Below are 14,744 nucleotides of genomic sequence, written 5' to 3'. Positions count from 1 at the left end.
ATGAGTCAGCAGGAAGCTGGCTCATCAAGATAGGAAACAGAGCTAGAGCTAGTGAAGGCTTGGAGTAAGACGTGTGATCGGGAGCACAGTAGAGACAAATACTAGAACCCCACTGTCGGCTCCTTGCTAGGAATTCATACCACAGAACTGACCCCAACACCGTAGGAACCAGACGTGGTGTGAAGACAGTGCTGGCTCTGGTGTCCTGAACCCTCTCTTTCAAATTAAGCATTAACCCTCATTTTTCATACAACCACGAGATGGAAAGGTCACAATTTATTCTTTTTTTTTTTTTTAATTTTATTTTAGGGACTTCCCTGACAGTCCAGTGGTTAAGTCTCCACCTTCCAATGCAGGGGGCGTGGGTTCAATCCCTGGTCGGGGAGCTAACATCCCACATGCTGCATGGTGCAGCCAAAAATTTAGAAAAAATAATAAATAAATAAATTAATTAATTAAATAAAAAATTTATTTTATATTGGACTATAGTTGATTTACAATGTTGTGTTAGTTTCAGGTGTACAGCAAACTGATTCAGTTATACATATACATATATCTATTCTTTTTCAAAATCTTTTCCCATTTAGGTTATTACAAGATATTGAGCAGAGTTCCCTGTGCTATACAGTAGGTCCTTGTTGGTTGTCTATTTTATATATAGTAGTGTGTATATGTTAATCCCAAACTCCCAATTTATCCTTCCCCCACCTTTCCCCTTTGGTAACCATAAGTTTGTTTTCTAAGTCTGTGAGTCTGTTTCTGTTTTGTAAATAAGTTCATTTGTATCATTATTTTAGATTCCACATGTAAGTGATATCATATTATATTTGTTTTTCTCTGACTTACTTCACTTAATATGATCATCTCTAGGTCCATCCATGGTGCTGCAAATGGCATTATTTCATTCTTTTTTTATGGCTAAGTAGTAGTCCATTGTATATATATACCACATCTTCTTTATCCATTCCTCTGTCGATGGACATTTAGGTTGCTTCCACGTCTTGGCTATCGTAAAAAGCGATGCAATGAACATTGGGGTGCATGTATCCTTTCGAACCATGGTTTTCTCTGGATATATGCCCAGGAGTGGGATTAGTGGATCATATGGTGATTCTATTCTTGGTTCCATACTGTTCTCCATAGTGGCTGCACTAATTTACATTCCCACCAACAGTGTAGGAGGGTTCCCTTTTCTCCACATCCTCTCCAGTATGTATTGTTTGTAGACTTTTTGATGATGGCCATTCTGCCTGGTGTGAGGGGTGGAGGGGAGGGGAAAAGGGATGGGATAGTTGCTCTCGTCCTCCCCTATAGTGGAAAACATGGAGAAACAGATCATACCAGTGAAAACCGTGCAGCTTTCAGCTTTTAGCTCTGTTTCATTCCATTCATTAGAGGTCAGGCTAAGGGAAAGTCATTTTATTATGACACATCCTATTTGGAATTCCTCTGGGCAATTTGCTCTACCCTCTTACTATAATGTTCTCCAAGTAGCTCAGTCTCTAGACAGGACAGAAGTAGCTGTTCGGCTCTATTAGAACCCCCTGTGGAAGGCTTTCTTGGCTTCCTTAATGAACCGGGCTCCTTGGAGCCTCACTCACTCTATGTAAACCTCTCTTCTGACTTCCTTCCAAGAAAGGGTGCTTTGGGGAAGACCAGAGGCTGTGCATTCCTCCTTTTACTGCAATACTCACATCCGTGAAACTTGGCATATAAATAAAACTTCAAGAGAGTTTGGTTATTCCTGGGATGAGATGGAGATCTCTGATATTCTCTGAAGGGGGCTCAGGGTGAGAAAATGCCCTGGGATTGGGCCATGTGACAGGGGATGAGGTGGAGGAGAATTAATGGAAATAATCTGAGGAAGCAGAATTTCCTTTGGAGAAGAATGTGAATAAGCAAAGCTGCTTAAAGCATATTGTGATGAGAAACGTGGATACCTCATTATCAAGAAAACATCTGAAAATGCCATTGGATCACGGGGATTTTCAAATTCTAACCAAAGCTCTCCTCATTCCCACTCTGTTCCCTCGTGACTTTGCTGAGGGCTGACACCCTCCCAGGTCCCACGTTATTGTTGATTTTTGATCCGCTCCCTGGGTCACTAGAAGGATGGGGGCAAGGGACTAGGCTGGGTCAAAGGCACCCTTCTCCATCCCTGCCCACTCTGGGATAGGGGAATGGAGGACTCAGGGATCCAGCCACCACTGGCGGTGTGAAAGCTGTCCTCATGAGAACCCCTTCCTAGTAAACAGATTTGAAAATGAATCAGCACGACTAGATTAAATTCTCAACTGAGGATTTTATAATTCTGGTGGGTCATTGTAGAATTTGCTTTTGCTATGCAAGCAGTTGATGAAGTGTAGGGTATTGAGCTGTTGTTTGTCTGCACAATGATGCTTTGCAGTCTGTGCCCCCATAACTGAGATGCTATTGTTACATGTTGCACTTGTGCACATGTGTTTTTTTTGGTACTTGTCCTTATGTCTTGTTTAGGCCTCATTTTCATTAGATTGTAAGGCAAAATCTACAATTCCTGTTTCTTTGGCACTCTTAACCCCAGGAAAGATAAATTAGTTTTGCATCCAGAGTGCTGAATAAATGTTGTTGAATAAAAGTTGTTAACCTCTAGGCTATAGTATATGTAGAATGAAAGTATGAATTATGTGAAGTAAATTACTAATCTGATTTCTTCATGTTAGAGTGCTATATACTTATAATTTAGTTAGAATAATGCTTTGTATTTAAACACATTTAGTGTATAAGTTCTGTTCACCTTTTTTTTTTTTTAATTGCTAAGTATCCTCATTGTATTGCCACATAGGTAAACTTCTTAGAATAGATCAGAAAATGTAAAATAATTCAACTCTGTTGCCTCTCCCAGACTTAAGACCCCATTAGGAATGTACCAGGTTCTGGTAGACAGCCTGGTCTCATCCCCATCCGAGAGACATACGCTAGTGACTATTACCCATAATAGGATCAAGGAGAGACCCATGTAGAGAAGCACAGACAAAAATGTCATGGGGTTCACAGGAGGGAGCAAGTACATCAGTTGGGGAGATTAGGCTTTGTGAAGGAGACGGTGTAAGGAATGGGCTTGGAAGGATAGATAGACTTTCATTAGCTCCAGCCTGGGGACAGTTGTTCCAGCTGGTGAAGGTACGGGCCCCTGAAAAGGTGTGGGTATTAGGAAGCTGTGCCTAAGAGTTCAGATAAGTACGGGGATACAATGTCCCCTAGTCCACTTGGAAACATGAGTTTTAAAGTAGGGGTAAACTGGGAGAAAATGATCATTTGAACAATAATAGCCTGCAAATGTGGGCTACCTTTTTCTCAGATGCCAGGCGTTGTACAAGTTCTTTGTACACGAAATCTCTTCTAATCTGAAAAAGGTCAGGTCTGTTTTCATTGAAGCGTTTTTCATAAAAGAGCAATATTATCAGAGCTATGACAAAGCAGATTTGTACAGAGATGAGGCACAGGGAAAGGCCGAAGGCAGGAAGAGCTCTCAGGAGGCCATTTGTATGTTCTCTGCAAGATGTAATGAAGAGCTGAGTTATGCCAGCAGGAGCATGTGTGAAAATACAAAATTGGGTTGGTTTGAATCAGAAGGCATTGTAAACTTCATATTGCAGTTTCTGCTAAAAATTGGATTTTCTAACTCAAAACACTTCAGTGGAATCTTGAGGACCTAGACAGCCCATTTTCTGTCTCAGATTCCTCCATTGGGATGTGGAAACCAAGAGTCTGGAGGGCTGACATCTCTTAGTGGTACCTGAGACAGAAATCCGGAGGCACAGACTCTTCCCCCATCCCTACATCTTTCCTGTCCCCTGGTGACTGATGGGTCAAGATTGTCTCAGAAGATTGTCGACGTCTTTTCTCATTTCATGTATCAAAAAGCACAGGTTCCTCAATTATTTAAGTTTTGTGCTGCTATGAAATACTAATCCCAGTATTAACTGTCTTGCAGATTCCATTGTGATTGGATTTTGGGTTGGTCTCGCGGTCTTTGTGATTTTCATGTTTTTTGTGCTGACTCTGCTGACCAAGACAGGAGCCCCACACCAAGAGTAAGTTTGGGCTGTTGCTAAATGTCCGTTAAACTCCACAGGGACCAGAAGAAACAGAAATGAGATCCGGGGCTGGGGTTGCTTCCAGTGGGTGGAAAGATGGGCCTGGTTATGGATGTGCTGTCTGGACCCAGTGCCTGTTGCATGGGACCTGCCTTCCTCCTGGTACTTTGCCTCTTGCCTCTGGGGCTCATTTTCAAGTGAACCCTTGTGCACCTGGGTTTCTTGGTCCTTTCCAGTAGTCTAACTGCTGATCCAGCCTCAATTTTTATTTTGAAAGGATTACTAATTGGGATGTATTTTCTCCTCATTCCCAAAAGAATTTAGATGACTCGCCAGACTGAAAACAGTGAAAACAGACAATAGCAAAAATAGGATGAAAACTAGCTTAGAAAACGTTTTGAGGAGCAGAGAAATAGTTGTTACTGGATACACGACTGAATTAATTATTAACAATAGTCACTGAATTCAGCATTAAGTTTCCTTGAAACGAAATAAAATGGAAACATTAAGGATTATATAATTTTCATGGCGTGGTAAAGAACATCCATGTTGGGCTTTGAATTTATGGAGGAAATGATTACATGGATGCTTAAAGAACGCTGAGTAACGTCACAATGTATTTGGTCAGTTATGGTTTGCAAAACACTCAGAAATGTTTGAGAGGATTTTCTTTTATCCCAACTCTTCCAAAAAAGGGAAAAATAATAACTTATGTTGGATACCAGTCAATCCCAGCAGGCAACAGATAGCACACTCAAATTAGATAATTAGAAGAGCTTTTTTTTAAATTTTTTTTTTTATTGAAGTATAGTTGATTTACAATGTTGTGTTAATTTCTGCTGTACAGCAAAGTGACTCAGCTATACACATATATCCATTTTTTTAATATTCTTTTCCGTAATGGTTTATCCCAGGATATTGAATATAGTTCCCTGTGCTATACAGTAGGACCTTGTTGTTTATCCAATCTATATGTAATAGTTTGCATCTACTAACCCAAAACTCTCAGCCCATCCCTCCCCGACTCTTGGCAACCACAAGTCGGATCTCTATGTCTGTGAGTCAGTTTCTGTTCGGTAGTTAGGTTTATTTGTGTCATACTTTAGATTCCACATATAAGTGATATCATATGGTATTTGTCTTTCTCTTTCTGACTTACTTCACTTAGTATGATAATCTTTAGGTCCATCCATGTTGTTGCAAATGGCATTATTTCATTCTTTTTTATGGCTGAGTAATATTCCATTGTATATATGTACCACATCTTCTTTATCCATTCATCTGTCGATGGACATTTAGGTTGTTTCCATGTCTTGGCTATTGTGAACAGTGCTGCTGTGAACATAGGGATGCATGTATCTTTTTGAATTAGAGTTTTGCCTGGATATATAGAAGAGCTTTTAATAAAGGGACTAGTCACAAGTTGTGGCCCGGGAAGAGGGTGGCCCCCAGGATAGTGCAGGATGCCAGGGCTCAGAGCACTGAGGAGTAGATGCACTAGATCTGAAGGGGGTCCTGATTGGCAACCAGGAGTCCTGCAGAGAGGCTGGCTGAGAGGAGCAGTGACCCGGGTCGAGGGACACAGTTAGTCCAGTGTGACCTCTCAGGGAGGGAGCCTCCAATAAATATCCAGACCTTTCTTCCCCTCTCCGACCCCTTTCTTACCATTGCTCCCCACTGGTGAAGCCCACACCACAACCAGCGACCAGAGCCTCCATCAAAGGTCAGTTTCCTGGGGCACAGAGCAGGATGGGGACGGGTAGAGAGCGACCTGAGAGAGTAAGTGGAAGAAACGGAGCACAAAGCCTCACATTTCCATTGGTATCTCCCTTCATCCTCACAGCCTGGCAGCGGCATTCTCATCGTTGTGTCTCATCACACAGTCTGCGGCGTCCTTTGTTCAGTCTTCAGGCTGCACTTGAACTATATCAACTAGTTATAGGTAGAGGGAACAGTTCAGCCCATCACGCACCTATTTTCAGACATTAAGGTCTGGAAAAAAATGTAAAATCATGTTAAATGAAAAGAAAAGATCGTTTTATTGAAGCCTATGGAGATGCATGGTTGAGAATCTCTATAATAGCCACTAAAAAGCCACTAAAAAAATATGAACTTCCCCTTTTCTATCTCCTTGTTCTCATAAACATCTGAACATGCCTTTGCCTCATTTTATTGGTCCAGCAAATTTAAAAATATGGTGTGGATTACAGCAGTAGTAAGAGAAGCCAAGGACAAACTCAGATTAGGGTACATCTTGCAGAGTGGCCAGGGAATAGTAACCCCCTTTATCTTCCTTCTCCTCAGAGGGACAGATGGATTTTTACAGGGTTATTGAGATCTATTTGTTTGATGTAGGATGCAGGTGATTTTACAGATGGGAACACCCTAGCCCAAAAGGGAACATGACTTCCTATAATGATTAATTTTATTTGTCAATTTGTCTAGGCCATGGCACCCAGGTATTTAGTCAAACATTATTCTAGATGTTTCTGTGAAGGTTTTTTTTAGATGAGATACCATTTCTGAATGAAACTGATCATCCTCCATAATGTGGGTGGGCCTCAACCAATCACTGGAAGGCGCTCCTAGAAACAGATGGACTTCCCTTGAGCAAAAAGGAATTCTGGCAGAGGCCTGCCTTCAAGCTCTTCCCTGGGTCTCCAGCCTGCCAGCCTACCCTACAGATTTTGGACTTGCCAGCCTCTACCATCACATGACCCAATTCCTTAAAATAAATCTGTCCCCCTCCCCTACCCCGGATGGATGGATGGATGGATAGATAGATAGATAGATATAGAAATACATACACACACACACACCCTGTCAGTTCTGTTTCTCTGGAGAACACTGACTAATACATTTCCTTAACATTTCACATTGACCCTGGGTAGCTGAGACTTGAATTTCCAGTCTTCCAATAGGCAGTTCATCCTTCTAGTAGATGGTTTCTCTCTTGATGGCGATTCTGAGTCATCTCAAAGAACAGGGGTCATTGTAACTCTACATGCTTTTAATGAGGTTAAGGAGAAAGTCTAACCTTTTTTTTATTTTTAGTACAATAATGGATCAGCCCTCAGGACCACATTTTAAATGCTTTCTTGAGTCTGAGGCAGTGTAAGACATGGCATTTGGCTGTAGTATATCATAAGCAAACTGAAAGAAACAGACATGTGGAAAAATCCCTAAATGGAGCAATTAAAAAGGATTTTAGATCTTAGTAAACTTGACATTTATTTGGCAGGAATTTTTTCTAAAATAGACATTATTTTTTCCATTCAGCCAACTTTAATATAAAACAATCAATTTTAAGTGTGCCTGTGATAATTAGGCATGGAGGAAAGAATGATAAATCATAGAGACTAATAATAAAAGCAGTTTTTTAACATTTGCCACATGCCAGGGTCTGCTGATCATTTTACATGTATAATCTCACCAAGTCCTCACAAAAAGCTGAAGTAAATCCTATAAGTGTTCAACTTATAAAGTTTCCCACTTTACAGATGAGAAAAATGAGGCTGAACTACTCATATGACGATTCACAGGTTAAAAAAACAAAACAAAATAAACAAAACCTTTGGAGCCAGGCCTCAAACTAAAGTCTCTTTGACTCTAAAGCTCCTGTTATTAACACTACATAAAATTATCTCATGTCAGTAATTTTAAATCTCCTTCTTCTATTACAACAAAGATATTAGCAAGCAATCAGATTTGTTTTCTTTTATCACATATTGGATCAAGCATGGGCTCTGGAGTCAAACATTTCCAGATGTACTGGAACAGTTTACTAGATTCTTAACCTCTCTCTGCTTGAGATTCCTCATTTGTAAAAATAAAATAGTATCTGCTTCCTAGGAGTACTGTAAAGGTTAAGTGAGCTGATGCCTGTGGAGCTGCTGGTACACGCTGGGCTCACAGCGGGCGGCCCTCAGTGAAGGCCAGTCCGCCCCTGCGTGGCTGGTGGAATCCTGGGGAGAGCTGAGGGGTGCAGGTAAGGAGCAGGAAGGAGGAGAGGACACCCATCCTCCCGTGAGAAGGCCAGGCCCTAAGCATTCACGTTGGAGCTACACATGCCAAAGTGTGGCTTCCTTCTACCCTAGCTTCACCTTGGGTGTGTCTCTCAGTGAAAGAGTAAGATGATTTTAGGAAGGAGACTAAGTAGAGAATCTTGGTGATGGCTCGGAAGGATGTCTGAATCCTGACTTCTTTATATAACAGGCTCTCTGGGCAGTTGGTCACAAAGAACTTCCTCAAGTAGGATATCAGGCAGTAAGTATCTTTTTGGAATATGACTCCGACATTCTGGTTAAGATCCCCAATCAGGTCTGCAAGCTCAAAATGGACTAGTGTTGAATCTACCACTCAGTTCTATCTCTTCCTCCGTGGAGGCGTCCCGGGCAGGCTGAGCGTCTCCCTAGGAGCTCATTCATCATTGCTGACACATGGGAAGAGTACAAGCATTCCCTTGAAAGGAGTAAGATACAAGGATGACAGATAGGCTTCTTCCCTGAAGTTTCCAACTTGGGATCATATTAGCATAAGAACTTCAATTCTAGAGTCACTGCCTACTCATTGGCTTCTGTTCAGGAGAGGATGTGTCATAATCAGACTATGAGACAATAACAAACAGCTCCCCAAATCTCAGTAAAACACAACATGGGTTTACATTGTGTTCAAGCTACACATCTTCTGAGGGTCGGCAAGGGGTGGACAGAAGGTTCTCCACTGTAGCTGCAGCATCTCCAAGGCTCAGCCTCCCGGGTTCCTGGGACAGGGAAGGGGGCATGAAGAGATCTCACACCTGCCCTTCTGTTCTTCTGCCAGGAAGTGGCACACACCCCTTCCTCTCACAGATCATTGGCCAGAACTAGCCACACCCACCTGACCGCCAGGCTGGGCAGGGTAATCTGTGTGCCCAGGAGGAGAGAAGAACCAGGTATGAGTGAGCACTAGTAAAGCAGACCAAAGAGGGAGAAAGACTCTTATAAAGCTGACATCGCCTTTCGTAAAAGCTTCTAGGTCCAAGAAGCCGCTTTAATGGGGATTATTTTTCTCATGGAATATCTGCTGTTGTGTGTGGGAAAAAAAAACCCTCTTACCTGGATCCTTTAAAGACAATGAAGATAAAAGAACCATTTTTCCTGTGCTTTTTCCGCTAAGGAGCTATTTATTCTCTTTACTGTCTTGTTAAAGTATTATAACCCCATTATCATAAATCTGCCAGAGAGAAAGAGTATGGGAAACGCTTGGACCACATTTTTATGTTGAATATTTTGGACTTTTTTTTAAAAAAAACGATCAAACCCCAGACATCATACACCTCAAATACCCTCCTTTTGTAGCCTTTGCTAAGTGCACTTTGTCCAGGTGGGGATGGTCTTCTTTTAGGGGTGAGGACAGGATTGCTCATGACCTTGTAAAAATGGAACTTACATTTTACCTTGAGTTGCAATTTACCTGAATATGACCCTCACCAAAGGAGGGGTACAGCGCACCTAAAAGCTAATAGCGAGAGAATGTCTGTGCTCAAGGTCTTTGATAATGACCAAGGTCACAGAAACCAGCTAAGTGCAGATGTAGTGCAGAGTGGTTCCCAAGGAAGACCCGCCATTCTGAAAGGTCTCCATATATCAACAGGTAAAAAATCCAACTGCTTCATGTATCTGATTCAAGTTATACACCTTTGTTCAGGAGTCACTTTTTAATTCCGCATCAGTTACAAGGTGTCTTCTGAGTGCACAGCTATGGGTGTGCTGAGGGTCATCCTAAGGTAATAGAATCTTTCTTGCCTCAGAGAGACTGAAATCTCCCTGGCAAGTTGGAACTACCAACGAAAGCAACCAAAAGGCACTTTCACACACACACACAAGGATTTGGTTGGTGCCTCTGTTAGGGCTTGTTACATGAGATGAGACTCTCAGCACAGGCTATGGCTCCTGTGAAGTGGTTATTATTATTTTCTCACTGGTGGTTCATCACAGAGTTTAGCAGGTCTTTGTTTGGCTTACGCATCTCTAAAAGTCCACTGAAAGTGACTGCTGGAAACACTAGGTTCCCACAGGCTGGACTGCCCACCACTTTTCATGACTGGGGCGAACCTGAGGATAGTCAGGCATGCTAAGACTCAGTACAGCAGCAGGCACTCCATTTGTAAAAACTCATCATAAATCTGGAAAATTCCTAAGGGAATAACCCAGAATCTTACGGGTGTTTTCCCTCTGCCAGCGAAGGTGGGAGAAGTCTGCCCTCCTGACCTGACTTCTCGTAGGGTCACAGAGGAAGGAGCACATCCCTAAACACTGGAGGTGGCTGTGCCTTTCACAGGAATCAGGGCTCTGGACCACCTGCAGATACAGCCATCCGGTGCATTGATTGAGGGTCGTATGATGGCAAGGCCCTTTGAGAGATGCAAAGACGAATAGCATACAGCACAGCAGTATATGGGAGAGAAAAGATCATACCAAATAGCTCTGACATGAGACAGGAAGGACTGCATCCTGTAAGACGAGGTCAGTAAAATCGAAAGGAGCACAGAGGGGGGCAGATTCCTTCCTGTTGGGAGATCAGAGAGTCTCCATGGAGGCAGGGACATTTGAGTTGGACAGAAAAGGACGTATTTGATTTTGACAGAGAAGGGGTAGGAGGAACAGCACAAGCAAAGGCTCAGAGGGGAGCAGTCAGGTCCCATGTGGCCGGACGGTAGGGCTGGCGAGGGGGCTGGGGGGAGCGGACACTGGAAAGGCCACGTGATGTGGGAGAGGATGGTCTGAAAGATCAGGCAGAAGAGTTTGGGGAATCAATGAAAGTTTTGTGAGCAGGGAAGTGTCATGGAAGCAAATGACATGCACCACAAATGCCAGAGGACTGGATGGGTGCTCACTTTGGAGGATCTCTGTTCCGGTACAGAAAATCCCACAGGTTCGGACAACACATGACACAACCCAGAGTGAGAAGAAGAAAAGACCAAGAATCAGAACAGTCTGAACAGTCTTTTTACTCTGGCTGGTGGAGTTTGGGGATGTCGCGATCAATAGGTTAGGTCCAAATTGCATTTCTTATAATAAGCTGAAAATGAGGAATAGAGATTCTTAAATAAGTAAAACAAGTGATTTTAAGGCTCTATCAAAATAAACAGTTGTCATTTTTCAAAAGTTAGGATGACACGGGAGAACTTCTTGCAAACACACTAGCTAGATCTCAGTTTCATGATGACAAAATATAGAATAGGTAGGAATGTGACAAAAATAATGAAAGGCACTAAAATTCTTGGTGATTCTGAATTTTCTAATTGTCTTCGTATGTTCAGGCTCCTATAAATACCATAGATATTTACTAGATGGCTTGTAAATGACAGAAGTTTATTTCTCACAGTTCTGGAGGCTGAGAAGTCCAAGGTTGAGGTGCTGGCGGGTTCAGTGTCTGGTGAGGACTTGTTTCCTGGTTCATAGATGATGGACTTTTCACTGTGTCCTCATATGGAGGAAGGAGCGAGGGATCTCACTGGGGCCTCACTTGGAGGGTTAGGTTTCAACATGGGAATTTTGAAGGAACACAAACATTCAGTCTATAGTACATTCTTCAGTATCCTTTCTTCTCTTTATGATACTTATAACATGATATTAATTGCTAGCTCAGTCAACATCTCAAAGTTTCTCGTTCTTTCAGTGTTCCAGTTATTGAAGTTTATGGCTTCTGGTTTTAATTATCATTTTAATCAAGGTGGTATTTAAGATGTTAGCCCTTGTAATTTTTAATTTTCACAGGTGTAACCAAGGCTGTGGAAGAACAAGTTGATTTTAAACTGTTTTAACTGCTCTAATAGGTGCCAGTGAGCATTATTTTTCCATATGCCAACTGAGTTTCAGAGGATGGGAAGCTTGCAACTAGCCTTCTTCTCTCTGTCATGGCACCCAGGTTATCTACCAGGACATGTTTTATAAGGTTGGAAAGACAGCCTTAACAATATGGCACATGTTTCCTGAAAACTGAATTAAGGCAACATCCAGCAACAAAATCCCCCCTGCCTAATTAGTGAGCATCCTTTGCTATTCCAACATTAAGTGTACAAGAACATTTTCAGGTGTGACTCATGAGGGCTAGTCTGCTTTAAAGACTGGGTAGGACTTCCCTGGTGGCGCAGTGGTTGAGAGTCTGCCTGCCAATGCAGGGGACACGGGTTCGAGCCCTGGTCCAGGAAGATCCCACATGCCGCGGAGCAACTAGGCCCGTGAGCCACAATTGCTGAGCCTGCGCGTCTGGAGCCTGTGCTCCGCAGCAAGAGAGGCCACGATAGTGAGAGGCCCGCGCACCGCGATGAAGAGTGGCCCCCGCTTGCCACAACTAGAGAAAGCCCTCGCACAGAAACGAAGACCCAACACAGCCAAAAATAAATAAATAAATTAAAATAAATTAAAAAAAAAAAAAAAAAAAAAGACTGGGTAACCACCGGGTGGGGAGGAAGTTCACTGGGCTTTCTTGAAGCCATTCTTAACCAATAAATGGTGGAAAGTCTCCCCTGTGGAACCTGAGTCTCCTGCAGCCTCCAAAGTGGGCCAGTTATAGAAGGTGCAAGATGCCCTTGCAGTAGCTCTGTGGTCTGTGAGCTCCAACAATGCAAGGCAGGAGGCACCATAGAAGACTCTAGGACAGAGCTTGGGGATGTGGGGAGTACTGCAGGGTACAGTCAGAGGCAGTGCTTCCCTTGGCCAAAAACAGGTGCAGGGCAGTCCTAGATGTGGCTAGTTTGCTGAATCTCTTGTATCTCTGGACCTGGAGTCACACTCAGGATCTCTAGTAACAGGCCATCTCTCTATTAAGGCTCACCAGTCCTTCTTTTCAACCTTATCTGGGTATGCCCTCAAATTGATTGCCAACCCTGGGTATGCCCTTGAATTGATTTCCCCAACTGTAGGAGAGGCCTCCTGCCAAGGCAAGAGTTGCTTTAGTTTCGCGATCTCTTCATGATTGATGCATTCATTCATGTAACAAAAATTTAATGAGCACCTACTCTATGCCTAGTACTGTGCTGGGTACTGAGGACATAGACAAGAAACACACAATACCTGCCGCAAGAGCTGATCGTCTTAAGGAGGGTGCCAGGCAAGTAAAGAAATGGGCTTAATACAGAGTGAGAAGGCAGATGGAGAGAAGCACCCAGTCCTCTGGGAGAACATCCCAACTCAGACTGGAGGAGTCAGGGAAGAAGGTGACACCTAAAATGATTCATGAAGGGCCAAGAGGAATTAGGCAGGTGGGTTCCAGTTTCAGTAATGGCAGAGTAGCATGTTTTAGTATAACCTTGCAGATAACAATTTAAAATCTGTACAAAGGACTTCCCTGGTGACACAGTGGTTAAGAATCCACCTGCCAATGCAGGGGACAAGGGTTTGATCCCTGGTCCGGGAAGATCTCACATGCCACGGAGCAACTAAGCCCGTGCACCACAACTACTGAGCCTGCGCTCTAGAGCCCGCAAGCCACAACTACTGAGTCCGCATGCCTAGAGCCCGTGCTCCGCAACAAGAGAAGCCACCGCAATGAGAAGCCCGCACACCACAATGAAGAGTAGCCCCTGCTCACCACAACTAGAGAAAGCCCGAGCACAGCAACGAAGACCCAATGCAAGCAAAAATAAAATAAATTAAAAAATAAATAAATAAAATAAAATCTGGACAAAATATAATGAATTACTATTGGAAGGCTTTGGAGAGTGAACGTTAGCAGACAAAAACAGAAGGGAGAAGGGCTTTTGGCCCTTGAAGGAAGGAAACTTCAATAGTTTATGTCTATGGTAATATGGCTTTTAACCTGAAGTCTGCCAATCCACAAACCTGGTATATCTCTTCATATATTAAGGTCTTCCTTAATTTCCCTTTGCAACATTGAAATTTTCAGTGGACGGGTCTTACACATCCTTTGTTAAATTTATTCCTAAGTATTCTATATTTTTTTTTTGATGCTGTTGTGAATGGAATTTTTTTTTTCATTTTCTTATCCTTCATTACCTGTGTGTAGAAATGCAATGATTTTTGTATAAGGTCAATTGAAAAGAAAGTTCTTCTTGTTTTTTGTTTTTGTTTTTAAACAACAGTGCTGGAACAACAAGATAAACATATGGGAAAAAATGAACCTTGACCCTATCTCAACATAGATCATAAACCCAAAGTAGAAGCTCCTAGAACAGCTCTGTCCAATCGAACTTTCTATGATGACAGAAATGTTCTCTGTGCTGCCTAATTAGGTGGCCACTGGCCACATGTGGCCATTGAGCACTTGAAATGTGGGTAATATGACTGAGAAACCAAATTTTAAGTTTTACTTAATTTAAATTTAAATAAATAGCCATCTGTGGTTCATGGCTATTGTATTGGTTCTAGAAGAAAGCAAAGGGTTTGTGATTTGGGGGTCAACAATTATTTCTTAGAGAGGATATAAAAAGCACTAACATAGAAGGTAAGAGTTAATAATTTGAAGTTAACTGAAATGTAAAGCTTCTGCTTATCAAAAGACATCTTTAAGAAAATGAAAATGCAAGTCATAGGTCAAGAGAAAATGTTTGCAACACATACATCTACCAAAAGGCTTGTATTCAGAATGTATGACAAAACTACAGATCAATAACAAAAGGTAACCTCAATTTTAAAACGGGCAAAACTCTCACACACAGGC

The 14,744-nt window shown here is 42.4% G+C and overlaps 1 protein-coding gene across 2 annotated transcripts in view; it reads left to right on the top strand.

Annotated features, from left to right (window-relative positions):
* Window positions 1–14,744, top strand: part of MRAP2 (melanocortin 2 receptor accessory protein 2) — a 58,761-nt gene that overhangs the window by 39,557 nt on the left and 4,460 nt on the right. For both annotated transcript variants that reach the window (XM_061207384.1, XM_061207383.1), the window contains exon 3: window positions 3,977–4,076. In XM_061207384.1, the coding sequence (XP_061063367.1) occupies window positions 3,977–4,076 (100 nt within the window). The remainder of the gene's footprint in view (window positions 1–3,976; window positions 4,077–14,744) is intronic.

This window comes from Eubalaena glacialis, chromosome 12 (genome assembly GCF_028564815.1).
Source record: "Eubalaena glacialis isolate mEubGla1 chromosome 12, mEubGla1.1.hap2.+ XY, whole genome shotgun sequence".
Classification (NCBI taxonomy): domain Eukaryota; kingdom Metazoa; phylum Chordata; class Mammalia; order Artiodactyla; family Balaenidae; genus Eubalaena; species Eubalaena glacialis.
Note: the sequence above shows the minus strand (reverse complement) of the source record. Positions and strands in the feature narration are given on the sequence as shown.